Genomic DNA, 26405 nt, shown 5'->3' with positions numbered 1-26405 from the left:
TAGCCATCTTATTGGTCTAAACATGCATAGGAATTCATGGAGTTCTATGGAGATTAGAATTCATACAAATTGTCACCTAATTAAAGGGAGACACATTCATAATCAAGTGTTTCAAGAAGCATAATCTACTTGACATATTATTGTCTAAGCAAATTCTCCAAACAATTTCATCCAAAAACCTAAAGTGTTGGCCAAACACCACAAGCATGAAGAAATTGCAATCAAACATAGAAACACAAGATTTATACCCAAATCAACTCATATATATGTAAATCAAGTCATAAACAAAGTCATCAAACCCAAGGCTTCATCCTAGCCTTGGCAAAAGAGGTTTAGTTACACATAATGAGAGAAAAACACAAGAGGAGAGATGAGAAAATCATGAATAAACCCAATTAGTTGAGTAAATCCAAGTTGAGCTGAAGAATCTCTCCTCCTAGCTCCAAGAGTCGCCTTCCCCCTTTGGTTTCGCTCTCCAGAAAATCAGTTTTCGGTCCAAAAGTTTTGTGCGGCTAGGGCAAATCGCGAATTAAAACTTGCCCAAAAGTTGTTTTGTGCGCCTAGGCGCTTTGAATTCACGCCTAGGCGCAATCCTAGGCGTGGTATATATTTTCAATCATCTTCACATCAAATGCTCTCTGGACTGGGCGTGCATAAATGATTCTGGGCGTGCACCTAGGCGCACGCCTAGGCGCGTTACGCCTAGTCCCACAATTCAAATGACCATAACTTCTCCATATGACCTCTGATTAGCCTGATTTTAGCTTCTACGGAAAGCTTGAGATGTCTAGTTTCCAATGCCTTTTATTTCACGCGAGTCCAATAACATGACAGAAAGTTATGACTATTTGAACACACGAAGGTCGGTGGACATTTCCTTCAATTCAGCCCATTTTCCGTCGCTTTTCATCCAAACCGCAATCAACCTATCAAAATACAAATCAACACATAAATACACTCATTATTTATCAAAAGGAAGCTTAAGAGGGGGAGATTTCTACCAAAAACAATAGGTATTATCATACCTATCACCCAACACCACCAAGCTTGCACTACAGAAGCTTGTTGTCGAGCCCACTTGAACTGGGTGTTACAAACTCCCTCTTAAGAACCCGCGTCCTTATGCGGCCCACACGACAGCAGACACTCGTGGATTTCCACACATTAAACAGTTAAACCCTGGGGCCTCAGCTCCAATATAATCTGTAACAGTTCTCCCCTCCGTCTTAGTAACATTTTGTCCATTTTAGGCCAATCCATACTAGTCCGCACAACTTTGTCTTCTCAGGCCCAAAACCATCTTACTAGTTTGAGCTAGTCCAGTAAAAGCGTTTGTTACTAGTTAGGAAGTTTGACTTATTATATATTGTACTTCACATCTTTCCCTAGACGATGTGAGACAATAAACTCAACTCCTTTGTCGCTCGGTATCTCACCCAACATCATCAAGCTTACATTGTAAAGACTTGTGATCCCGTTACTCGAGCTGAGTGTTATAAAAGTCTTTTTGATTGAGAGGGATTTGATTTTTACTTATAAATAATATTGATGGATCTCTTACACCGAACTGATATAATGATATCGATATATTAACAATATAAGGTCTAATTATGAGAATACTATATATATATATAATTGAATTGAATTTTAAACAAATGGTCAAATACGTCGGAGAAAGAAAAAGAATCTGGAGTGTATAGAAACATCATGCATGGCATGAAAGGGCAAAAATGTGTTTTTTATCCCTCAATTATGGGGCGAGTTTTATTTTCATCCCTAAGCTTTTTTTTCCCTTCCATTTTCCTCCCTCAACTATTGAAAAGTACCATTTTCGTCATTCAAGTGAGATTGAGGTCGGAAAATGCTTACGTGACACTTATATGACACGTTGGAGAAATTTGATCTGACGAACAACAGAACGCCACATTTGATTTTTCCGTCGTCGGATTTATTCGAGGGACAAACGGGGTACTTTTTCATAGTTGGGGGACGAAAAAGGGAGGAAAAAAAAGAAGCAAAGAGATGAAAATGAAACCCGACCAATAATTGATGGATGAAAAATACCCTGTTGCTGCCATGAAAGCAACGGCACAATAAAAGTCGTGATCACCGTTCATTTAGATGTGGTGCCGATTAGCGAGCTGGGTCCACCGTAGATGTTGTTGGCAGATCATATCCTACCTATTAATCAGTAATCACCACTAACAATCATAGTCGTGGGACTCATTTTGATATCCTATTCTAGTTCTTATACTAAAATTACATTATATATACATCCAAACTAATTCTTTAGTTTTCCAGATTTCCTAACAGAGATTAATTAGATTTTGATAAGAGAGAACCATTGGACCACTTTCAAGTTAACATCAAAAGGAGCTATTGGTCAAACTTCAAACCATGTGTAGAGAGCAAATGAGCCATTGGTTGAGTGGCAATGACTTTGCATATCCCTGACTAAGGTCATGGGTTCTAGTCTCACCTCCTCCGAATATTTACAAGTAGGTGTGTGGGCTTCGTCTGCCCCTACGTGGGCTTGATAGTTTGCCCCTGCGTGGGCTTGATGATAGTTTACCCTTGCGTAGGCTTGATTTGTGCCTCCTGCGTGGGGCCTGTTAACACATGTACTTTCATAGGCTTGATCTGGTGGTGTGTCGTATATTGTGTTTGTACTTGTACTCAAAAAAAAAAAACCATGTGTAGAGAAACCAATGGTTAATTGGTTATGGGGTTGGGTGTCAATTTAACCTTCTCGGGGGTCTATGTGGTGAATAAAATTAGTCTATTTTCTCTATATAATGTCTTTTGATTAGTCTACTATACTAAAATAACGTTTAGTAGTAAGTAAATGTTCGTAGAGTTTGGTTGTTTCAAGGAAACGTTGATAGAGTCTCCATAATACTATATATGGACTAAGAACATATACATTGTTCCAGAGCAATTTGTGTTTATTTGTCGAGTTTGGTTGGTTTAAGGGTCAAATTACTTTGAAAACGGTCTAGAGAACAAATCTGTGGAAGCCTTAGCAAAAGGGGGAGAATATCACTTTAATGATGCAATATTGAAAAGTTATACTACATGGTATTTGTTACGTTTTTGTTTTTATTTTTAGCTGTGCTCGAGTCAAATTGTTCCACATTTCCATTGATTGGTATATAAGCAAAACTCTAGCTCCTCTCATACATGTGATGAGTTTTTTGGGCCTAACTAATTCAGAGACATTCGAGGAAAACAAATCCGTGCAGATCTTTAATCCGAAGCGGAGAATATCTTAAATGAGGCAATATTGAAAAGTTGACTACGGTATTTATTACGTTTCTATGCATATACGTATATGCTGACATATATTTAAAGCAAAAAACTAAAACTCCCTTAATTACTAATTTTGGATCATAATTAACTTGCAGAGCAATCTTACATTGTTTTCCTTGTTTTTCACTATCACAGGAAAATCAAGCTGTCGACGCGCTAAGTGGATATACCAGAACAAGCGGCGAATCCAACGGCTATGATTGCTCGGCATGGAAGTCTTTCACCTCCGCCGGTGCCAAGAGTTAGAGACTAAAGCTTCTTTCCTATATACACAAGAACCTCGACTAGTTAAACTCGAGCGAGTCTACTCATCACTACCAGCACTGATCGGTCTCCCAATTCCTACCGGTGTAACCTGAAAATCCAGTCGACAAGGGCCGGACAGGCCGCCGGAAAATCTTCCGATCGTAAACGGCGCGTTTCTCGGGGTCCGATAAGGTGCAGTATGCGGCGTGGATCTTGATGAACTCGTCGGCCGACCTGTCCTTCCGCTCCACCGCCGCCACGTCCGGATGGCAGACCCGCGCAAGCCGACGGTAAGCCGATTTTACCTCCTCGCGCGTGGCCCCCGTCGGTAGCCCCAGGATCTCGTACAGCGACGTCGATGAAGCCATACGACCTTGAGGAGGTCGCAGATACGAAGATGACGCTTTCTTCTCTTTGAAAGTAGTGGTGGTCGTGGTGGCGGTAGCGGTGGCGATGATGATCGGCGGCCGGAATCCGGCGCTTGGAGAAGCAGAAGGAGGAGGTCTAAGAAATTGAGTAGGAGATAACGAGAGCATGGTCAGGATGAGGAAGGAGAAGGGATTTGGGGCTTTTATAAAGGAGACAAGGGACTAGAAGATAAATTTCATTTTTTTTTTATTGAAAAGAAAGGGGACTGGGGGAGGGGATTCGAACTAGAGTGATACAGATCATTTTTATCATTTTAATAGTAGTTTGGGTGTAAATTCAAAATAATTTAAGTATATAGTAATTATTATTATTAAGTATATTATTTAATCTTGTCAAGTTTCTATGTTAAAATGTAAAAAAATCATTTTTTTCTCAACTAAAATATGTAAATCATTGGTTAATTTTACTTGAAAGTGTGAAAATCCTTTTTTTATTAAATAAAATATATATTTAATTAGCTAATTTGGATATAAATATAAATTAATGTTTCAGAAGAAGTTGGAATACATATAAAGGAAGAAATATACAACTTTGGTAACAAAACATGTACAACTTTGACTATATGGGATACATAGCTATTTTGTAATTTTGTCATTGGTTCTTCCTTGTTTTTCTCAAGCCATCTTTTTTGATGCCCCGTTTTTTTTTTTTGTTTGCTGGTTGAATATATTGTTGTTTATTAAAAAAAAAAAGCTGTGACTATATGGGTTTTATCATTTATGTTTAAAGTTTCAAATATAATGAATGAATTTGAAAATTCTGGCTATGACACAGATTGGAAATTACTATATTAATTTTTCTATTATGGAAAAACAAGTTGCAAATTGGTCTTTGACAGATATTATTATAGACACATGCTGATGTGTCATATACTCATACTCACATAGCCGATTCTAAATTTTTTGGATAAAATTTTTGATGGTGATAATGACATGCTAATGTGTTGGATTGAATCATTTGAATTTACGTTACTCCATGTAGAATTTTTGATGAAATACATGTATATAAAATGAATTATGATGAACGTTATTTGCATCACATTTTTTACTAGGCACACCACACTCTAATAAAAAGGGGTACAAATAATGTTCATCTTTATAATAAAGATCCATATCACAAGTTTTTAACATAATTACCAAGACAGAAATGGAAAAATAACAACAATGAGACTGATTGGCACTTGATATATAAACAATCAAGAGCATGTGCCTTGCAATCCCTTAATCCCCGAATTGGGGTACCCACTATTCTTTGAAAATAGCAGTTCCTCATCTTTTTTAAATCTAATCCATCCAACTAAGTTTTAAAAGATCCAAAGATGGAAGTAAGTGCACATAGGGCCCACCAATTCACAACCCATGTGTCCTCATTCCCGACTCTCCGTCAAATTAGGTTTATGAAAATGCTAAGCATCTTATTATTTTTTATCCCAACTATCCTAAATGTTGAAATTGACGAACATGATTCACGTGAAATGGTTGGTCTTACATGATCTATATAAAATCGTATGTATTCATCTTATCTTTTGGGAAGTTAAGGAAAATAAAAAAGAACACTAAAATCCGTAAAATTGCTAAATTTGAGAGCATCCATGTGTTTTTTATAATCATTAATTGAACTGCTGCATAAACTCAACAATCCAAATAAGTCTTATATGAATATGAGTACGAGTGTACGACCCTGTGCCAACACCAAGTGGATAATCAAATGCAGGAATTTTCCACACTTCGTCCTTCAATTTTTGTTTCATTTTTTTAATGCTAAAATAAAGACCACTCAATTAAGTGGACAGCAAAAATCTTCTTCTTTCTTCTTCTTCTTCTTCCACATTTGTCTCCTTTAGAAACCTTTCTTCCAAAGCTGCCCAAAGTCTCCCCACATGCCCATTATATTTGCATTTTTTTTTCTTATGGTATTTGTATATTCAATTTTGAAGAAAAATAAATTAATAAACTATTAATTAATAAAATTAATTTGTATGGCTTTAGGAGTGTCCAATAGCCACTCCACAATATTAATTATTTAATTTAGGGCCGGCTAGCTCCAAAAAATATCTATTGTTGTTCAATTATTATCTAATAATATTTGTACACAAATATATGGACAGTGTGGGGCAGGTATTATCCTACATGCTACAACCAAGGTCTGTACTCAATTAACACTATTTACAACGTCAAAATTAATATTATTACACTTTTCCTTTTGTGTTTTTTGGTTCTCGAGTATTAACACATTTATGGTCTACAATGATTTTCATATCACTATCATACTAAGTGTATAGAACTATACAAGTTATCGACGAGAATTCCTATTATTATCCAATGAAGACAACTTGTGCCTCATAATACTTGGTTGATAGCTTAGTCGGAAGTTTCTCTAAATGGGGAGGTTTTGAATTCGATTCTTGCTATAAATAATACCCTTGTGGCCATTGATGAGTTTTGACCCAACTTATCATATCGTCATGTGAGAAACTTCTTTGTGTGTGGGCCTAATGACCAGGATTTAATGTCAAACGGCCCGAATTTAAATTCATATCAAATGTCCAAATGACAAACTTAAATGGTATTGTTCTCGACGTTTAAGCACTTTGTGGGATTCAGCCTCGTTCTCCCGCATAGGTTTCAACACGGTCTTATATGTTGTCAGTATTTAACGAACTAAGTTAGCAGCCCGAGTTTAGGGCTAACCTAACTATTTAATGGGTATATTGAGTAGGGAAATTATCGGTTAAAAAAAAAACACAAAAAACTTGTGCAACTTGTACATAAAGTTGTGAATGCACGCATCTGCAGATGCTAGTAGGAGCCGCTGTCATGGCAATTTGTTTTCTGGATAACTACTTGTAACACTAATGGGGCTTATTCTTTTTAGATTTAAATTGACCATTCATTGTCATGAAAACTCCATATCACTAGTCCACTATACAAAATGCGTCTACAACTACAAGTGCATGAAAAAAGTTGTGATGCTTTCTTTGCGTATCGAAATTGGATTTATTTTTTTTAAAAAAATTGAATCAAGAACGTAATGATGAGACCGATATCATGTTGTAAATTCACACCCCCATACGCACCAACAATATTATCAATTTTGGATTGTCCGGTTCCCGAGAATACATTGGACTCACGCGACTTTGTTCCTCATTAACCCAGCTACTAAGGGTCGAAACCCATGTATCAAAGCCCAACTCACTTGGGTTAAAAAAAAGCCTTATTGGTATGTAAGGAAGTCGACTTGTCCTTATAAATAAGGAATGAATTCCCACATCTTTTGATGTGGTACTTAACAACACCCAAGAAAAATCAATGTTGATCGTGCTTGAGTGATTTGATTTTCAATTTGTTAGAAAATTCAAATAATAGTGATATTGTCTGCTCTGGACCAAAGGTCCATACATATTTATTCTCCAAGGCCATCTTCAAAGTATTTAGACTTAAAAACAAGTCATTTGTGTGAGAAGAGCTTAATCTTTGCTTGTATACACTCAATTGTTTTATTCCAATCCGATGTGAGACTACAAGTCTCGACACAATTGGAAAAAAAAAACCCAAAAAATGCAATTTATCATTGATGGATGAAGGGGGGGAAAAAACCATCAATAATTAGTATTTTATTGATTCATCTTTTTGTTTGTCATCAAAGGCCCAATCCCTCTGTGAGGATTGACGTTGTGGACTGAACCTTCTGGAGGCCTATGTATGGTAGATCAACCCAGATTGGAACATTGGGCTATTTACTTCATGTGGTCCATTACTCAAAGAGAGCCATTCGGAGGCCCATGAATCCTAGATCAACCCAGCTTGGAAACAGTAGGCTATTATCTTCACAGGCTCATAACATAGAGAATTCTGATTTCTGATTCCATTGGGGAAGGCTGTTTGTTTCCTGGGAAAATTTACAAAGAGAGGAAAATACCATTGAGGGTCACTGCATAATCACAATCGTAAGCGAGAAATATACGGAAAAAACTTTATCAGATTATGAATCACAATAACAATCGCCACCGAATTGTAAAAATGAAAAGAGTAATCCTCGAAACCAACAAAATTGCGAGTAAATCTAATCGCAACCTCACACTACAAGTCTAGAACTACCGAAATTTTCTCTTCCGACTTGTTTTTCATCATTGATTTTCTCGGAAACCAATCAAAAACCTCAACCCTAATGTTACGTGCTTGCGACATTGATCGAGTGACTGGTTTATCTTGGATCCCGTGAATTCTTGTGTTTATCAATTTTGTTTTAGTGATGAAAATAGTATTGGTTTACTTCGAGGAAAACCAGAACCTCCAAGACTTAAAAGTCCACTGTTACTCTCATTCCCTTTCACATAAAATTAAAGAAAGGAGATTGAGTTGTCATCAAACGTAACACAACACACCACTTCTTCAAACTAGGAAGCAATAACACAAATGTGATAACTATCACAACTACGAGTGATCGTGTGCAACAAGCCAACACCATCCAACTTCCATCCAACCCTTCTGTAGTAACCGGATTTCGTCCGATCCGAAAAAGAAAAAATAGGAAAAAGAACACAAAAAATGCAAAAGCTCATTTCTTTGACCTATAAGCACATAGATATTCATAATCCCTTTCTTGGATCCTTAAATACTCAAATCTTGACCCAATAAGATCAAATCTTAGAAAATATCTAAAAATAAGAGAATTGTTTTAATCTTTTTGCTAGAAGAATGGAAAAGTAAAAAATAAGAAAGAAAAAGCCAAGAATAAAAAGAAGGAGACAAAGAGAGAAATGTGGCACAAATTGGGGAAAGAATAAAAAGAAAGAGACAAAGAGAGAAATGTGGCACAAATTAGGGAGAGAAAAAGAATAAAAAGAAGGAGACAAAGAGAGAAATGTGGCACAAATTGGGGAAAGAAAAAGAATAAAAAGAAGGAGACAAAGAGAGAAATGTGGCACAAATTGGGGAAAGAAAAAGAATAAGAAGAGGGGAGAAGAGACTTTGTGAGGAGAAAAACAAAAACAAAAAAAAGAAGAGAGGAAGAGAAGAGGCGTGAGAGAGAGGAAGAAAGGAGGAGACTTTGGTTTTTTTGGTGAAGCAAAAACAAAAGAGAAAGAAGAAAGGAGGAGATTGGGAGAGAGCAACCGAGCAAAAGAAGAGAAGAAGTTTGGTTTTCTTTGTCTCCTTGAGAAGGTAATGACTCAAATTCCTTGATTCAAATTTGGTTTTATTCTATGTGTTTGTTCGGACTCGTTGCCAATATGTTTACGTTATTGTTCAAACCTTTTGCTCGTAGATTTGGTTCATGATGTGGCTTTTTGTTTTGTTCGATATTGATGATGATTGACAAAGGTTATTCCTTGTTTTTACCCTGCTAGTTGTAATAGATTTGCTGGTTTTTGTGCCGGATTTGGTCTTGTAATTTTCAAGTTCTATATAGAATGATAATCGGTGGTATTGGTACTGGATTTGGACTTGGTTTTGCAATACTGGATTTGGATTTGACTCATTCATAATCAGTCAATATGGCATGCTAATATACTGAATATATTTGTTGTTTGTTTGAGTATATTTTGATGTCCGGTTTGAGTATAATTGATGTTTTGTATATATGTTTTTTTTGTTCAAAACCCGGCAACATTAGGAATCAGTTGTATAGGTTTTTTTAGAGATTTATGTTTATATGTGTACGGTATGTGTGTATTTATACATGGTTTGGATGTGTGTATATGCATATATTGTATATATGTTTATATGTATATGTAAATCTTTAAGTATGTGTTTGGTTTGATATTATATTTGAATACCCATATTGACCCCCATTTTTGTGTTTATTTGTTGGGTTTGGATTGAGTTGAACATCATTTGGGCCGGGATCAAGGAGAGCTTGAATAATTTTAGGATTTTGCTTAAGATATTCTTTATTCTTTGTTTAAGTATATATATTTGGCCCTTATGTTGAGTATATCACCCCCATTAACATGTATAACTTGGACATTAATTATTTGGATTTTTATTTATTTATTATAAGTATATGAGTTTAAAATTGAATATAGGTCATTTCAATTAAAGAAATCATAAGTTGATTTCCTTTATTTGAATTATGAACCTTATTTGATTTCATTTATGAATTTGCCATAAGTTGGCAATAATAGGTTAAATTGATAGATGACACTTTTCCAAATAATCATTTATACCATAAGTTGATATTTAAAATTAAACCTACCAAAAGTTGGTAGGTCATTTTATCATTTATGCCATAAGTTGGTATTTAAAATTAAACCTACCAAAAGTTGGTAGGACATTTTATCATTAACACCATAAGTTGGTGTTTAAAATTAAACCTACCAAAAGTTGGTAGGACATTTTATCATTAACACCATAAGTTGTTGTTTAAAATTAAACCTACCAAAAGTTGGTAGGACATTTTATCATTAACACCATAAGTTGGTGTTTTAAATTAAATATACCAAAAGTTGGTAGTGTGTCTCCAAATAAACACTATCATAAGTTGATAAGTGTGTTGAAAGTAATAATTCAAACTTTAACAATTACACCTTGCAAAGAGCAAGTTTCCATAAGATAGCCATTAGATTAATCCGGGTAACCGTTTTCAAACGGGAGTTGTGGGGTGCCTAACACCTTCCCCACACTCAATCGATCCCCGTACCCTTTTCTCTGGTTCGCAGGTCTTTTCGGTGTCCAATTGCACCTTAAATCAATTGGTGGCGACTCTAAACATTTTTCATCCTCAAACGCCGGTCCGCGTCGTGACCCCGGTTGCGACAACTGGCGACTCTGCTGGGGAGACCAGGTTTTTTAAACCTAAGAGGGTCAAACCCATAAGATTAAATTGATTGGCTACGGTTACTTCTTTTTGTATGATTAATTGTTTGTTTCCTTTATATGTTAGGGATGTTGATTTATTTTGTTGTGGTAAAGTATTTGTCATCTCATACATTTACACTCACTGTAGCCTACCACCCGGGCTCTACCTTTAGTATTAGAGAGGGTTGACCACTATTCTCGTGAGATTCCGTCTCCGCATGGATAGTGGAAGATATCCTCACCGGATCGACTTCCCTTAAAAGTTAAGGGAGGAGCTTTTGTCCCAATAGTTGGGATTTTAAAAGCAACATGATCTGGGACCTCGCGGAGTAGTTAGATAAACTTACCCCTGCACTTTATAAAGCCCTAGATCCATGGCCGAAACCTCCAGAAAGTTAGGTTACCCCATATAATGGCATGTTTTATTTTTGTGTGATTTATTCATTTGCAGCTGATGTTTTGTTGTACACATTCTTAATTGTAATTTCCATTACTGGTTTCCTTTCCCATGAAATTCACATAGGCACAATCATTGCAATTTGGTTTGATAATATTGTCAAAACATCTTTCAATTGAAACAGGATGGCGTCAAGGGTGTCCGTATATGAAAAGGTGGACATCTATGACGTAAGAGATGAGTTGAGCAGAATGCAATCCGAGCATGGAGATAGTTTGAAAGAGGATGTCTTATTACCAAGGGTAATGAAGACAAAATTTCAGAGTCACACATTGCCACGTCTGATAAGTTTATGGGCAAAGGAAAGTCCGCAGTTAAGCCCGGAGTTCTCAAAAAATATGGTCTCATAGGGAGTCTGCTAAGGGTCGATACACCAGTGACATTGCTTCAAGCAGCCATTTCATATTGGGATCCCGCATATAGGTGCTTCACATTTGGGCAAATAGATTTCTCACCCACAATTGAGGAATATGCTCAGTTACTACAATTGGAGCCTCATAATACAAAAATGTATTACTTCCAGGAAAACATGTCAGCTGAAAAAATTATTGCCAAGATGTTGGGATGTGAGAGTGAGAATGTCAAGAGGATGGGTTCATTCAAAGGGAGCAAGTGGTGTTTTCCAATTGAGGAATTGATGAAATACGTGGAGGGAAAGCCGAAGACAACATTGAGACAGTCAGCATTGGCACTTGCAATATATGGAGCTATATTATTTCCTTGCACTCAAGGATATGTGGAAGGGAGAGTGATCAAGCTTTTTAATCAGGTAGATCGCGGTGTGAACCCAATTCCTGCAATAATATGTGAAACGATTCGTTCTCTCAACTTTTGTCGTCGCAATATAAAAGCAAGGTTCAATGGATGTTCAGCTTTGCTCGGAATCTGGTTAGTAAGTCACATTAAGTATTGTAGGGAGCTTGATTTTCCAAAGATTGGCTTTAAGGATCATACGCGGCCAGAAAGGAGACCGATATTGGAGTTCACAGAGGCAAAGTGGAAACCTGGCCACCCGAATATTGGAAAATGGGAAAAGATCTTGCAATCCCTGGATGTTCGCAGTGTAGAAGGAAAAGCACCTTGGTTTTTGCCTGACACATTTCTATATAGGTGTGGAGATTTTCCTTGGGTCCCTCTTTTAGGCCCGTGGGGAGCTGTCAGTCAAGCACCATCATTAGTATTTAGGCAAATAGGGTCTAATCCTTGTATTCCAGCAACACATGGGTTGTTAGATCTTGATTTTTCTTATGATGATGGAGAAGATTTGGAGTTGATTGTACCTACGGTACGAAAAATACTTCAGGCATGGAAAAATCTCAAGATTACGAATCGAGGCAAGCACACATCAGATGGTACCCTAATTTACTTTAAATGGCATGAGAAGAGGGGCAAAACTATTTCTGAAGATCATATCCAAGGAGGAAATACCCATAAGGAAAGAACAAGGATACCTCAGAATATAGTAGGGGAAAATAAATTGAGGTTTCAAGGAAATGAGCATACTGGTCACAGAAGAAAAGGGCCTGACACTGAAGAAGTCGAGGACTTAACTGTGAAGAAGATTCAGAATTTGGAAGAAGCATTACTGAGGATGACTCAAGAAGCCGAAAGCTATAAAAGGAAGTATGAATTAACACAAGAAGAGCTCTCTCAAGCAAAGATACAAGAGATGGAGGAAATGAAAGAACTGGAAATGGTGAGTAAGAAGAGGAAGCAGCTGGAACAAAATAACCTACAAATACAATTTGAACTCCAAAGGGCAAAAGTGGGGATGTCACATGCATTAGAGGAACTTAAAGCGTGGAAGTCCCAACACCAAAGAATTGAGCAAGCAAATGTCACAATGGAAGCAGCCATGAGAAGAATGAATGAAGAAATTAAGCGGCTAAGAGTGTTACATCAAGAGTTGCTAAACCATAATCGGACTGAGATGGTCAGGCTAGCAGATGAGAATGAGGCATTACTTGATGGACTTGTAGAGAATCGTGAGGCACGGTCTACGCTTACCCGTCGAATTGAGATAGCAATGTGCCAAGTGACAAAGTTGTCTGCATGGGCTATTGCCTTTGAGGAAGAAGCTGCAAAATTGAGCCAAGATGAAGTGCTTCAGGGGCCAGAATTTGGGAAAGTCCTACAATTCTTGGCCAATCTTCGCAAGGACCTAGAGATGATTGGAGTGCTCCGGCATGGAGGGTTTCCAAACTAGGGATTAATTTTATTTTCAAGGCTATCATGTAAAAATAAAATTCGCTTTAATGAAATGATGTTTTGCTTTTATTGTCTTTTTAAATTGCAATGACTATATAGGATTCACACACAAGCATGCAGAAGAAAAATAACAAAACAAGAAAACTAACCTTGTTACATTTTTTTCAAATCAGGGGATTTAAGTGCATCATTAATCATAGCTTTCAAGAAGCAACATCGTCACCCCTATCAGACTCGCCTACAATCAAGAATTATTGAGAATATGGAGCAGGAAATGGGTGAGCATAGTCAGAATCAGGATATAGCTGAAATCAAAGAACAGATGGCCTTATTGATGAAGAATATGGCGTTGCTGATGAAAGGAAAGGGAGTAGCTGAAAATTCTGAAACACTAGAGATTCCTGAGAATCATCTGCACCAGGAAATACCAACTTACCCACCCGGGTTTACTCCTATTCGTAATCAGCCTTTGCCTGGTTTGCATCAGCATCAGTATGTTTCCCAACAGGCAACCACTCAGAACCCGACATATATTCATTCAGCTGAGACCCATGTGCATGATAATCCCTTCCCAGTCAACGCTAATATTGCGGAAGCTGTAACCGCCAGAGTAGTGAATGAGGAAGTTCAGAATGAAGAAAATAACTCAATAGTTGCCATTAAGAAGTTGGAAAAGAGATTAAGAGCCATGGAGGGTTTTAATGTTTCAGGGATGTTGAATCCGGCCAATTTGTGCCTTGTGAAGAATCTGAATATTCCGCATGATTTTGTACTACCAAAATTCAGTTTGTTTGATGGCACTGGAGTTCCATTGGATCATCTAACGATGTATTGTCGACGTATGCAGCCATATGCAAGCAATGAGAAAGTGTTGATGCATTATTTCCAAGATAGTCTGATTGGGGCAGCTCAAAGGTGGTTCAATACCCTTAATCCCTCATCAGTAGCTTCGTGGGAGGATTTGGCTGAAGTGTTTATGAAGCAATATAAGCACAATGAAGAGAAGATCCCTACCATTTATGATCTACAGAATACAACAATGAAGAGTGGGGAAAGCTTCAGGGAGTTTGCTCATCGATGGAGGGATTTGGCAGCCCAGATAATTCCACCACTGTCAGAGAAGGATTTGTTGAATGCTTTTATTGATGCTCTCCAGGAACCTTATACTTCCAATTTGGCAGGAGGTGGCCACAATAACCTAGCTGATATGATACAGGCAGGAGAGCGAGTTGAACGATGTATGAAGAGAGGTACTCTGCATTATCCCACCCTTGATAAACCGGACCCAGCTAAAGGAAGTAAAGGCAAAAAGACTGAAGTGCATTCTGTAAATTTTGATCCCGCTGTTTATGGTGCGCTTACTTCAGACTATCGCCCTAGAAGCAATGCCCCAAGGATGTCAAACCCAGAAGTCTACTATAACCAACACCACATCCGAAATCCTTACCCACCCCGATTCAATACACCGCTACCCAATCAGTACTCGCAAAACCCAAACACTTACCCAAACTTTCAGAACCCAAATACCTACCAAAACCCTCGTCCAAATTTCCAAAATCCAAGACCCAGAAGGCCGGTGGAACGTTTTGACCCTATACCTATGACATATACGGAGTGTTTCACTAAGCTACAAGCCCAAGGGGCGGTAGTACCAATACCTGGAAGAGTTCACCAGCCTCCATATCCTACCTGGTATGATCCAAATTCTACATGTCTTTACCATGGGGGCGCACCCGGACATTCAACTGAAGCGTGTTTGACTTTCAAGAGGTTAATTCAGGGGATGATTGAAGCAAAATGGCTCAACTTGGATGCTGTGGACAAACCAAATTTTAACAACAATCCGCTGCCAAACCATGGAAATGAGGGTGTGAATTGTGTTGGTGAGTCTCGTGTTATCAAGAGATGGGTGTCAGAGATTACGATGCCATTGAGCCAGTTATTTGACATCTTAAAGGAGCAAGGGATGATTGAAATGATGAGTTCTTTCCGCCAAAGTAATCAACTTGACACAATTAAGACTTGCAAATTTCACAGTGGAATGGAAGGTCATACTATTGAAGAATGCAATGATTTTCGAGAGAACGTACAAGAGTTGATGGATTTGAGGAGAATTATTTTTGAAGAAGGAGAAAGTCGAGAGGGCCATATCAATGTCTTAGGGGGTTACTACCAAGGACCAAGGCCGAATTGTGTGAAACCTTTTGTTCTACAATACTCTACAGAGGACAAGCCAATGACTGTGACTCCAAAAATAGATCCTTTGTACAAGAATGACAAGGCTGTGCCATGGAATTATGAAGCAGGAGCTAGTGGAAAGCAAGGAGAAGTGGTAGATAATATTTCTGGCGTCGGTGGAGTTACCCGGAGTGGAAGATGTTACACGAGAAATGAGACAGAAGGGAATCTAATGGTGGACCTTGAAGCAGAGCGTAAAAGGAAAGGGAAAGCAATACCTGAAGTTGAAAAGTCAGGTTTTATTCCAGAAGAAGGTCTTTTTGTACGCCCAGAAGAGAAAAAGAAAGTGGTAACTGACGTGGAAGTTCAGGAGTTCCTGAAAATTATTCGGCAGAGTGAGTACATGGTGGTGGATCAATTGAAGAAAACCCCTGCAAAAATTTCGATCTTGGAGTTGATAATGAGCTCTGAACCACATCGACAAGTCTTGATGAGAATGTTAAACCAGGCATATGTATCAGACAAGATTCCTACAGACTCTTTCAATGGCATTGTAGGAAATGTGTTGGCCTCCCATTTGCTGTCCTTTACTGAAGATGATATTCCGCCTGAAGGGATGGGGCACAACAAAGCTTTGCATATTTCAGCCATGTGCCGTGGAAAGGAATTAGCAAGTATCCTGGTGGACAATGGGTCATCCCTCAATATTTTACCAAAGGAGACTTTTGAGAAGCTACCAATTGACAGATCTTATCTAAGACAAGTACCAATGGTAGTGAGAGCATTCGACGGAACACGTAGAGAGATTATGGGAGAAATTGAAATACCTTTACAGGTTGCAAGTGTAACGTTCAATGTGCCGTTTGTGGTAATGGATATCTCACCAACCTATAGTTGCCTGTTGGGACGCCCTTGGATTCACACTGCGGGAGCTGTTCCATCATCGTTGCACCAAATGCTCAAATTTGTTTATGATGGAAGGGTTTACATAGTAAAGGGTCAGTCAGAATGGATGGTTGCCAGCTTGTCTAATAGTTCTCCTATTGATGCTCCGACAGAGGGGATTCAGAGTTCATTCCAATCTTTTGAAATTGCTAGTGCTAGCTACGGGAAGGAAGGACTTTCTCCCCTAAAGCCACAAATATCAAAGGTTACGAAGAATGTAGCAAAATTTATGTTGAAAAAGGGGTTTCGCCCAGGAGAAGGACTCGGTAAGAATCGACAGGGAATTAAGAAGCCAGTAGAAATGGTGAAACATCCAGAACGTTGGGGTTTGGGTTATAAGCCAACTAGGGTTGACAGAAATCGTGTGCAAGCAGAAAAACAGGCGAAGAGGCTTGCCCGTCTGGAAGGAAAGGAATTGGAAGTTGAAAAGAAACCGATTCCCTGGCTTTATGACAGTTTTGTGTATGGAGGGATGCAAAACAAGATAAGTTTGACTGACACTGGGGCAGTTTTTGGAAAACTGTCATTTCAAAACTCGACTGGTGTAACTAGGGCGATTTTGGCAAATATATGTGATCAGTTTGAAAAATTCCAAGTTGCTGTGGTGGAAGGGGAACAGAGTTCAGCTGCTAGACCTTGCTTTGTCATCTCGCGTCCTTCAAATTTCAAACTTAGCAACTGGACCAGTTTGGAGCTCCCAGTATCTCTCAAGAACCTGCAAGAGTAATCCCGAGTGCACTACCATCGTGGGCCTAGCTCACGGCTTTCGTTTGGGTCTTTTGTAATGAGCATGCTTTACTTTGCTTTCAATAGATTTTATAGTATGGCGATTGCATGTTCTATCTTTGTTCACATTTCCTTTTTCCATGAAATGAAAATCTCTTGATAGTCATCCATATTCATGTTTCTTCATTTCCATTCAAGTGTTATTCTCCATTCTCAAAACCACTTTCATTCATTTCTTTAACAGGATTGAAAATGATGATAATAAAGAGGACGAACTTAATGACCCAGATTTTGATGCACCCATTAGCAATGTTGAATCTGACTATGAAATAGACGAAGAAATGGAGATTTTTCCTGAGATATTAAGACAAGTCAATCAAGAAGAGAAAATAATACAGCCGCATCAAGAGTTAACTGAAGTCGTGAATTTGGGAACTGAAACGGAGAAAAAGGAAGTCAAGATAGGAGCTGCCTTTGAAGGAGAAAGCAAAAAGAAGTTGATAGATTTATTGCATAGTTACCAGGATGTCTTTGCATGGTCTTATCAGGACATGCCGGGTCTTGATACAAACATTGTTGTTCATAAGTTGCCATTAATTCCAGAATGTACCCCTGTGAAACAAAAATTGAGGAGAATGAAAGTAGACATGTTGTTGAAGATAAGAGATGAAGTGAAGAAGCAGTTTGATGCTGGTTTCTTGGCAGTGGCTCGATATCCAAAATGGGTGGCGAATATTGTACCTGTCCCCAAAAAAGATGGCAAAGTTCGGATGTGTGTCGACTATAGAGACCTTAATCGCGCAAGCCCAAAGGATAACTTCCCTCTTCCTCACATTGATGTTTTAGTGGATAATACAGCCAGACATTCTACCTTCTCTTTCATGGATGGATTTTCAGGTTACAATCAGATCAAGATGGCACCAGAAGATCGCGAGAAAACAACTTTTATTACTCTATGGGGAACTTTCTGTTATAAAGTCATGCCTTTTGGTTTGAAGAATGCCGGTGCCACTTATCAAAGGGCCATGGTCACTTTGTTTCATGATATGATGCATAAAGAAGTTGAAGTATATGTCGATGATATGATAGCAAAATCCAAAGAAGGTGAAGATCATATTGTGAATCTCCAGAAGTTGTTTGATCGATTAAGGAAGCATCAATTGAAGTTGAATCCAGCTAAGTGCACATTTGGGGCAACCTCGGGGAAGTTGTTAGGTTTCATTGTAAGCAGGAAAGGAATCGAAGTAGATCCTGATAAAGTGAAGGCGATCTTGGAGATGTCACCCCCTCGGACAGAAAAGGAGGTTAGGGGTTTCTTGGGAAGATTGAATTACATTGCCAGATTCATTTCACAGTTGACGGCTACTTGTGAACCTATCTTTAAATTGTTGCGTAAAAGTAACTCTACTGAGTGGAATAAAGATTGTCAGGTAGCCTTCGAAAAGATCAAGCAATACTTGAAAAGTCCTCCAGTGTTGATGCCTCATGTGGCTGGCAGGCCGCTTATTCTCTATTTGACTGTCTCAGATAGTTCGATGGGATGTGTGCTCGGACAACATGACTCATCAGGAAGGATAGAGCATGCCATTTATTACTTAAGCAAAAAGTTTACCAGTTGTGAAGCAAATTATTCGATGTTAGAGAAGACTTGTTGCTCGTTGGTTTGGGCTGCGCATCGACTTAGACAATACATGCTTTATCACACTACATGGTTGATTTCCAGGATGGATCCTATCAAGTACATTTTTGAGAAACCTTCTCTTTCAGGGAGGATAGCTAAATGGCAAATGTTATTATCAGAATATGATATTTTATATGTCACACAGAAGGCAACCAAGGGGAGTGCAATAGCAGATTATTTGGCAGAGGGAGCGATTGATGATACTCAAACTATGGATTTGAAATTTCCAGATATTGATGTCATGACTGTGTCGATAGAAGAAGAGAATCAAAAGAATTTGGCAAAATGGACTATGTTGTTTGATGGCGCTTCTAATATTATAGGATGCGGAATTGGTGCAGTGTTAATATCACCTGAAGAGAAGGTTATACCGTTTACAGCTAAGTTGTATTTCGAATGTACCAACAATGTGGCTGAGTATGAAGCATGTACGATGGAAATTCAAGCTGCCATTGATATGGGGATTAGGAGGCTACAGGTCTATGGTGATTCACAGTTGGTGATTAGGCAATTGAATGACGAATGGGAAACCAAAGATGACAAGCTTATTCCATACTACCAGCATATCAAAAAATTAATCAAGTTTTTTGATTGGGTGGAGCTGGATTATATCCCAAGGGGAGAAAATCAAATAGCAGATGCTCTGGCAACTCTGGCAGCAATGTTTGATGTAGACCCAAAAGGGGAAGTGCAGGTGATTAAAATCGAGAAACGAGAAGTTCGAGGTTACTGTTTAAATTTGGAGGGAGAGCCTGATGGTAAACCGTGGTATCATGATATTCAACAGTACATTGAGAAGAAGGAATATCCATCAGGAGCATCAGAAAATGATAAGCGTACCATCAGGAGATTGGCGGGATCTTTCTTCTTGAGTGGAAATGTTCTTTATAAAAGGAATGATGGGATAGTTTTCTTACGATGTGTTGATATTGCTGAGGCTAAGCAAATCATGGAGGAAATTCATGAAGGGATATGTGGGACTCATTCTAGTGGATATGCAATGGCAAGGAAGATTATACGTGCAGGGTATTATTGGTTAACCATGGAAAGGGATTGTATAAGTTATGCAAATAGATGCCACAAGTGTCAGATTAATGCAGACAGGACACATGTTCCCGTTAATCCATTACATGTGTTGACGTCACCATGGCCTTTCTCTATGTGGGGATTAGATGTCATCGGTTCAATTGAGCCAAAGGCTTCTAATGGGCATCGTTTCATTTTGGTTGCCATTGATTATTTTACCAAATGGGTGGAGGCTGCTTCATATTCTAATGTGACGAGTAGCGTGGTTGTTCGGTTTTTGAGGAAAGAGATTGTTTGTCGATATGGAGTCCCGGAAAGAATTATTACTGATAATGGCACGAATTTCAATAGCAAAATGGTGAAAGGTTTTTGTGACCAGTTCAAAATTCGTCATCATAATTCGACGCCATACCGACCAAAGATGAATGGGGCTGTTGAGGCGGCGAATAAGAATATCAAGAAGATCATCAGGAAGATGACAGAGAATTACAAAGATTGGCATGAGAAGCTCCCTTTTGCTCTATATGGTTATCGGACATCAATACGCACATCTACCGGGGAGACTCCTTTCTCTTTGGTGTATGGTATGGAAGCAGTTTTGCCTATCGAAGTGGAGATTCCATCCCTTCGAGTAGTTCTGGAGGCAGGTTTGGAAGAATCAGAATGGACTCGAACGAGATATGAGCAGTTGAATTTGATAGAAGAACGAAGATTAAGAGCAATTTGCAAAGGGCAATTGTATCAAAGAAGATTGATGAAAGCACATAATAAGAAAGTTCGGCCTCGCAGCTTCAGGGGGGGAGAGTTAGTGTTGAAGATGATTTTGCCACCTCAAAAGGATCACCGAGGGAAGTGGACACCGAATTATGAGGGACCATATGTGGTGAAAAAAGCTTTTGAAGGAGGAGCATTAATATTGACAAGAATGGATGGAGAAGAATTGCCTAATCCGGTGAATGCAGACGCCATCAAAAAGTATTACCCCTAGCAAAAAAAAAAAAAAAAAAACTCGCTAGATTGAAAACCCGAAAGGGCGATCTAGGCAAAAATTAGAGTAAAAAGCTCGCTAGATTGAAAACCCGAAAGGGCGGTCTAGGCAAAAATTAGAGCAATAAAAATCCCGCTGGAGTGAAAATCCCCCGTGGGCGCTTCAGGCAAAAATTAGGGAAAAAAGAAAAGTCTCTACTATAGTGAAAACCCTTCATGGGAGCTTCAAATAATATTGAGATCAGAAGGGTGTGGTGAAAGCAACTAAGGGGAATGAGGCAGAGGCCTTTCGAGGATTTGAGATGAATATAAGGAAGTACAATGAATGACAGATGGCGAGGCTGTACACAGGTGAATTGGCTATGTTCAGGGGTATGCATGATGAGGCTGCGAAGGAGACGAGTGATATGGAAGTAGTCAGATTCAATAATTGCAAAATGGGGGCACACAAAACTGGGGCAGTTTTGTGCGGAATCGGAATTATTTCATTCATATCTTGCAAAGATTTCTGCTATTTCCTTTGTTCCTAACCTTCTGGAATCATATACGTACCTCGTCAGTTTCTCTTGTTATCTATCCATTTTAATAAAATGCTCTGAGGTCATTCATTTCTGAGTTCCTAATTCATTGATTGTTTTCATCAAAATTTTGATTGCTTGCGCAAAATTCTCATATAGTACAAGCATCGCCATGCTATTGAATTTATTTGAAATTGAGTAAAGTAATAAAAGAATTATGACAAGTGCATTAGGATATTGTTCTTCACAGGGACTTGAAAGATTTTGGTGTTCTTGGCTATGACGGAGCTAAAGGAAATTAAATGACGCTAAAAGGCATGGGGGAGTCGGAGAGATTGTGGTGTTCTTAACTCTAGGAGGGCTAAAAGAAATTAAATGGCGTTAAAAGGCATTAGTGGAGGCCAGGGAGATTTTGTTTAGCATTAAAGATACGTCGGATTTGATGGAAATCAGATGTAAACAGTAAATCGATGGGAAGATCAGACAAAAGAGAATGAAAGATACAAGAATAAGGGTAACATGACAGATTGAAGATAGGATGGAATCAAAAGATGCAGTCTTCTCATGAGGGATAATGGCAGGATGATAGGGGTGATGGTGCTGACGACAATTAACCGAAGTCGAATTTTCAAAATGAAAAAAATAAAATACAATTTCTCTTCATACATTCATACACTCATGGATATTTTCTTGCATAAAGTTCACACAAACATTTGGCCAAGCCGGGAATGGCCTCGTGATCCCGTGCCCTTTATTTTTCTGCTCCAACATTTGGCCAAGCCGGGAATGGCCTCGTGATCCTGTGCCCTTTATTTTTATACCACCAACATTTGGCCAAGCCGGGAATGGCCTCGTGATCCCGTGCCCTTTATTTTTCTGCACCAACATTTGGCCAAGCCGGGAATGGCCTCGTGATCCCGTGCCCTTTATTTTTCTGCACAAACATTTGGCCAAGCCGGGAATGGCCTCGTGATCCCGTGCCCTTTATTTTTCTGCACCAACATTTGGCCAAGCCGGGAATGGCCTCGTGATCCCGTGCCCCTTTATTTTCTTGCACAAACAGTTGGCCAAGCCGGGAATGGCCTTGTGATCCCGTGCCCCTTTATTTTCTTGAACAAACATTTGGCCAAACCAGGAATGGCCATAGTGATCCCGTGTATTTCAATTCTCGTACGAAACTCGGTTGACTACGCCTTTGTTTGCCTTTTATTTCATAAAGGACATACAAAGGGGGGCAGCTGTAGTAACCGGATTTCGTCCGATCCGAAAAAGAAAAAATAGGAAAAAGAACACAAAAAATGCAAAAGCTCATTTCTTTGACCTATAAGCACATAGATATTCATAATCCCTTTCTTGGATCCTTAAATACTCAAATCTTGACCCAATAAGATCAAATCTTAGAAAATATCTAAAAATAAGAGAATTGTTTTAATCTTTTTGCTAGAAGAATGGAAAAGTAAAAAATAAGAAAGAAAAAGCCAAGAATAAAAAGAAGGAGACAAAGAGAGAAATGTGGCACAAATTGGGGAAAGAATAAAAAGAAAGAGACAAAGAGAGAAATGTGGCACAAATTAGGGAGAGAAAAAGAATAAAAAGAAGGAGACAAAGAGAGAAATGTGGCACAAATTGGGGAAAGAAAAGGAATAAAAAGAAGGAGACAAAGAGAGAAATGTGGCACAAATTGGGGAAAGAAAAAGAATAAGAAGAGGGGAGAAGAGACTTTGTGAGGAGAAAAACAAAAACAAAAAAAAGAAGAGAGGAAGAGAGGAGGCGTGAGAGAGAGGAAGAAAGGAGGAGACTTTGGTTTTTTTGGTGAAGCAAAAACAAAAGAGAAAGAAGAAAGGAGGAGATTGGGAGAGAGCAACCGAGCAAAAGAAGAGAAGAAGTTTGGTTTTCTTTGTCTCCTTGAGAAGGTAATGACTCAAATTCCTTGATTCAAATTTGGTTTTATTCTATGTGTTTGTTCGGACTCGTTGCCAATATGTTTACGTTATTGTTCAAACCTTTTGCTCGTAGATTTGGTTCATGATGTGGCTTTTTGTTTTGTTCGATATTGATGATGATTGACAAAGGTTATTCCTTGTTTTTACCCTGCTAGTTATAATAGATTTGCTGGTTTTTGTGTCGGATTTGGTCTTGTAATTTTCAAGTTCTATATAGAATGATAATCGGTGGTATTGGTACTGGATTTGGACTTGGTTTTGCAATACTGGATTTGGATTTGACTCATTCATAATCAGTCAATATGGCATGCTAATATACTGAATATATTTGTTGTTTGTTTGAGTATATTTTGATGTCCGGTTTGAGTATAATTGATGTTTTGTATATATGTTTTTTTTGTTCAAAACCCGGCAACATTAGGAATCAGTTGTATAGGTTTTTTTAGAGATTTATGTTTATATGTGTACGGTATGTGTGTATTTATACATGGTTTGGATGTGTGTATATGCATATATTGTATATATGTTTATATGTATATGTAAATCTTTAAGTATGTGTTTGGTTTGATATTATATTTGAATACCCATATTGACCCCCATTTTTGTGTTTATTTGTTGGGTTTGGATTGAGTTGAACATCATTTGGGCCGGGATCAAGGAGAGCTTGAATAATTTTAGGATTTTGCTTAAGATATTCTTTATTCTTTGTTTAAGTATGTATATTTGGCCCTTATGTTGAGTATATCACCCCCATTAACATGTATAACTTGGACATTAATTATTTGGATTTTTATTTATTTATTATAAGTATATGAGTTTAAAATTGAATATAGGTCATTTCAATTAAAGAAATCATAAGTTGATTTCCTTTATTTGAATTATGAACCTTATTTGATTTCATTTATGAATTTGCCATAAGTTGGCAATAATAGGTTAAATTGATAGATGACACTTTTCCAAATAATCATTTATACCATAAGTTGATATTTAAAATTAAACCTACCAAAAGTTGGTAGGTCATTTTATCATTTATGCCATAAGTTGGTATTTAAAATTAAACCTACCAAAAGTTGGTAGGACATTTTATCATTAACACCATAAGTTGGTGTTTAAAATTAAACCTACCAAAAGTTGGTAGGACATTTTATCATTAACACCATAAGTTGTTGTTTAAAATTAAACCTACCAAAAGTTGGTAGGACATTTTATCATTAACACCATAAGTTGGTGTTTTAAATTAAATATACCAAAAGTTGGTAGTGTGTCTCCAAATAAACACTATCATAAGTTGATAAGTGTGTTGAAAGTAATAATTCAAACTTTAACAATTACACCTTGCAAAGAGCAAGTTTCCATAAGATAGCCATTAGATTAATCCGGGTAACCGTTTTCAAACGGGAGTTGTGGGGTGCCTAACACCTTCCCCACACTCAATCGATCCCCGTACCCTTTTCTCTGGTTCGCAGGTCTTTTCGGTGTCCAATTGCACCTTAAATCAATTGGTGGCGACTCTAAACATTTTTCATCCTCAAACGCCGGTCCGCGTCGTGACCCCGGTTGCGACACCTTCTCTGTAGGAGGTTAGGTTTCTCTGTAGGAGGTTAGGTTGACGTGATGCACATGTGTCCCTAACAACTAACCGAGAGCAAAATCTCAAGTCCGTCCTCGTAAAATCGAGATCGATCCATTAGTATGAAAATTGAGAGCAACTAAATTAAAAGGATCCCTATTTGCTTCCGCTACGCAACGAGTCCTCTCACTCTGCACATTCGTCTCTATAACCTGGTTCCTGCAGGTGGGACACTGAAGAGAATGTGAAAGCAGCCATTGATCCACGCATTCCTTGTGAAACATGTGGTCGCATCTCGGCAGGACCCTCACTTCATCGCCATGCTCGTACGCTTCTAAGCATATCGCACAGCTCTCATAGCTGGAAGAATTTGGGCGTGAGGGAGAAGGTATTGCCACTTTCGAATCGAAGACATAGACGGGGATGCCGGATAGGTGGTGATCCGCTGCCTGGGCCGCCGGAGACTCTGGAGAAGGGGATTGTGTGGAATCGTGCATGTATTTGAGGAGTAAACGGAGGCAGAACATGACGAGAGAGGCTAGGATTGCGCCTCCAATGCAAATGGCTAGGGTCTGTAGTTTCATGGTTTTAATTGCAAAGGGATGGGTTTTTCTGTTTGTTTCTCGAGAATATTTTTGTTGGGTTTTAAAGACTTTGATTTGGAGAGCAAGAAGAATTGCCTGGTTTTCAAAATATAGTAAAAACTCTGAAAAGGAAGGGGGATTTTGGGAAGCTTCTCAGTAACTTCTTCCCGTCCAATTACAGAAATATCTTTGGCCTTTTTGTTATTCTTCTTTCACAAAATGTGGTAATTCTAGATTAATAAGAAATCGATGGTTTTTACCAAATCTTGGAGGCAAAAATTTCGTAGATTTAGTTAATTTTTCTGTTTCTCAAACTGAATTTAGCTAATTTACTTCCAAGTTCCAATACATAAATTATATGATAATCAATACATAGGATTCATGGAAATGATATTCATTCAAGAATTTCCCGTTAAGGTAAAACTGGGCATGGATCGATTTTATCCGATAACCGACTCATTACCATAATCAATCACCAATCGAATAATATCAACCGATCTATTTAGCTATGAATCGGTTGGTGGTTGTGGAATGCTGAAAAGTAGGTTGGCCAATAATCTATTAGAATGACTCAGACTCTGAGTCTCTCTTTGACTCTTAGTGACACTACCGTCTCTCACAAGTCGCAACTTGTGACTCTGTCTCGGTCTCTCAGATCGTCGCATTGCATCCGAAGCTGCTGCGATGCTTATTAAAACCGTGTAAAAGAGGGTAACTATGCTACTTGTTCAAAGAAGAGAGGAAATCTTATCCAAAGAAAACCTACAAAGTTGCCTTTTTGGTTCAATCCCACCTGAAACA

At 38.4% G+C, this 26405-nt stretch overlaps 2 protein-coding genes across 2 annotated transcripts; both read right to left on the bottom strand.

Annotated features, from left to right (window-relative positions):
- Window positions 1–3283: 3283 nt before the first annotated feature.
- Window positions 3284–4109, bottom strand: LOC119999979 (chaperone protein dnaJ 11, chloroplastic). Its single transcript, XM_038847836.1, has one exon. It carries the CDS (start codon window positions 4089–4091, stop codon window positions 3624–3626), a length of 468 nt encoding a protein of 155 aa, XP_038703764.1. The 5' UTR covers window positions 4092–4109; the 3' UTR covers window positions 3284–3623.
- Window positions 4110–8275: 4166 nt separating this feature from the next.
- On the bottom strand, window positions 8276–25838 carry LOC120001512 (RING-H2 finger protein ATL80-like). The gene is made up of 2 exons (XM_038849884.1): window positions 25017–25838; window positions 8276–8468 (listed from the first exon to the last, which is right to left on the bottom strand). The coding sequence occupies exon 1, from the start codon at window positions 25602–25604 to the stop codon at window positions 25104–25106; it is 501 nt and encodes a 166-aa protein (XP_038705812.1). The 5' UTR covers window positions 25605–25838; the 3' UTR covers window positions 8276–8468; window positions 25017–25103.
- Window positions 25839–26405: the final 567 nt, after the last annotated feature.

This window comes from Tripterygium wilfordii, chromosome 1 (genome assembly GCF_013401445.1).
Source record: "Tripterygium wilfordii isolate XIE 37 chromosome 1, ASM1340144v1, whole genome shotgun sequence".
Lineage (NCBI taxonomy): Eukaryota > Viridiplantae > Streptophyta > Magnoliopsida > Celastrales > Celastraceae > Tripterygium > Tripterygium wilfordii.
The sequence above is the reverse complement of the archived record's forward strand: the minus strand, read 5'-3'. Positions and strand labels throughout refer to the sequence as shown.

Excerpts from the sequence above, each read along its gene's own strand:
- LOC119999979 (XM_038847836.1), bottom strand. The coding sequence starts at position 4,091 with ATGCTCTCGTTATCTCCTACTCAATTTCTTAGACCTCCTCCTTCTGCT.
- LOC120001512 (XM_038849884.1), bottom strand. The coding sequence starts at position 25,604 with ATGAAACTACAGACCCTAGCCATTTGCATTGGAGGCGCAATCCTAGCC.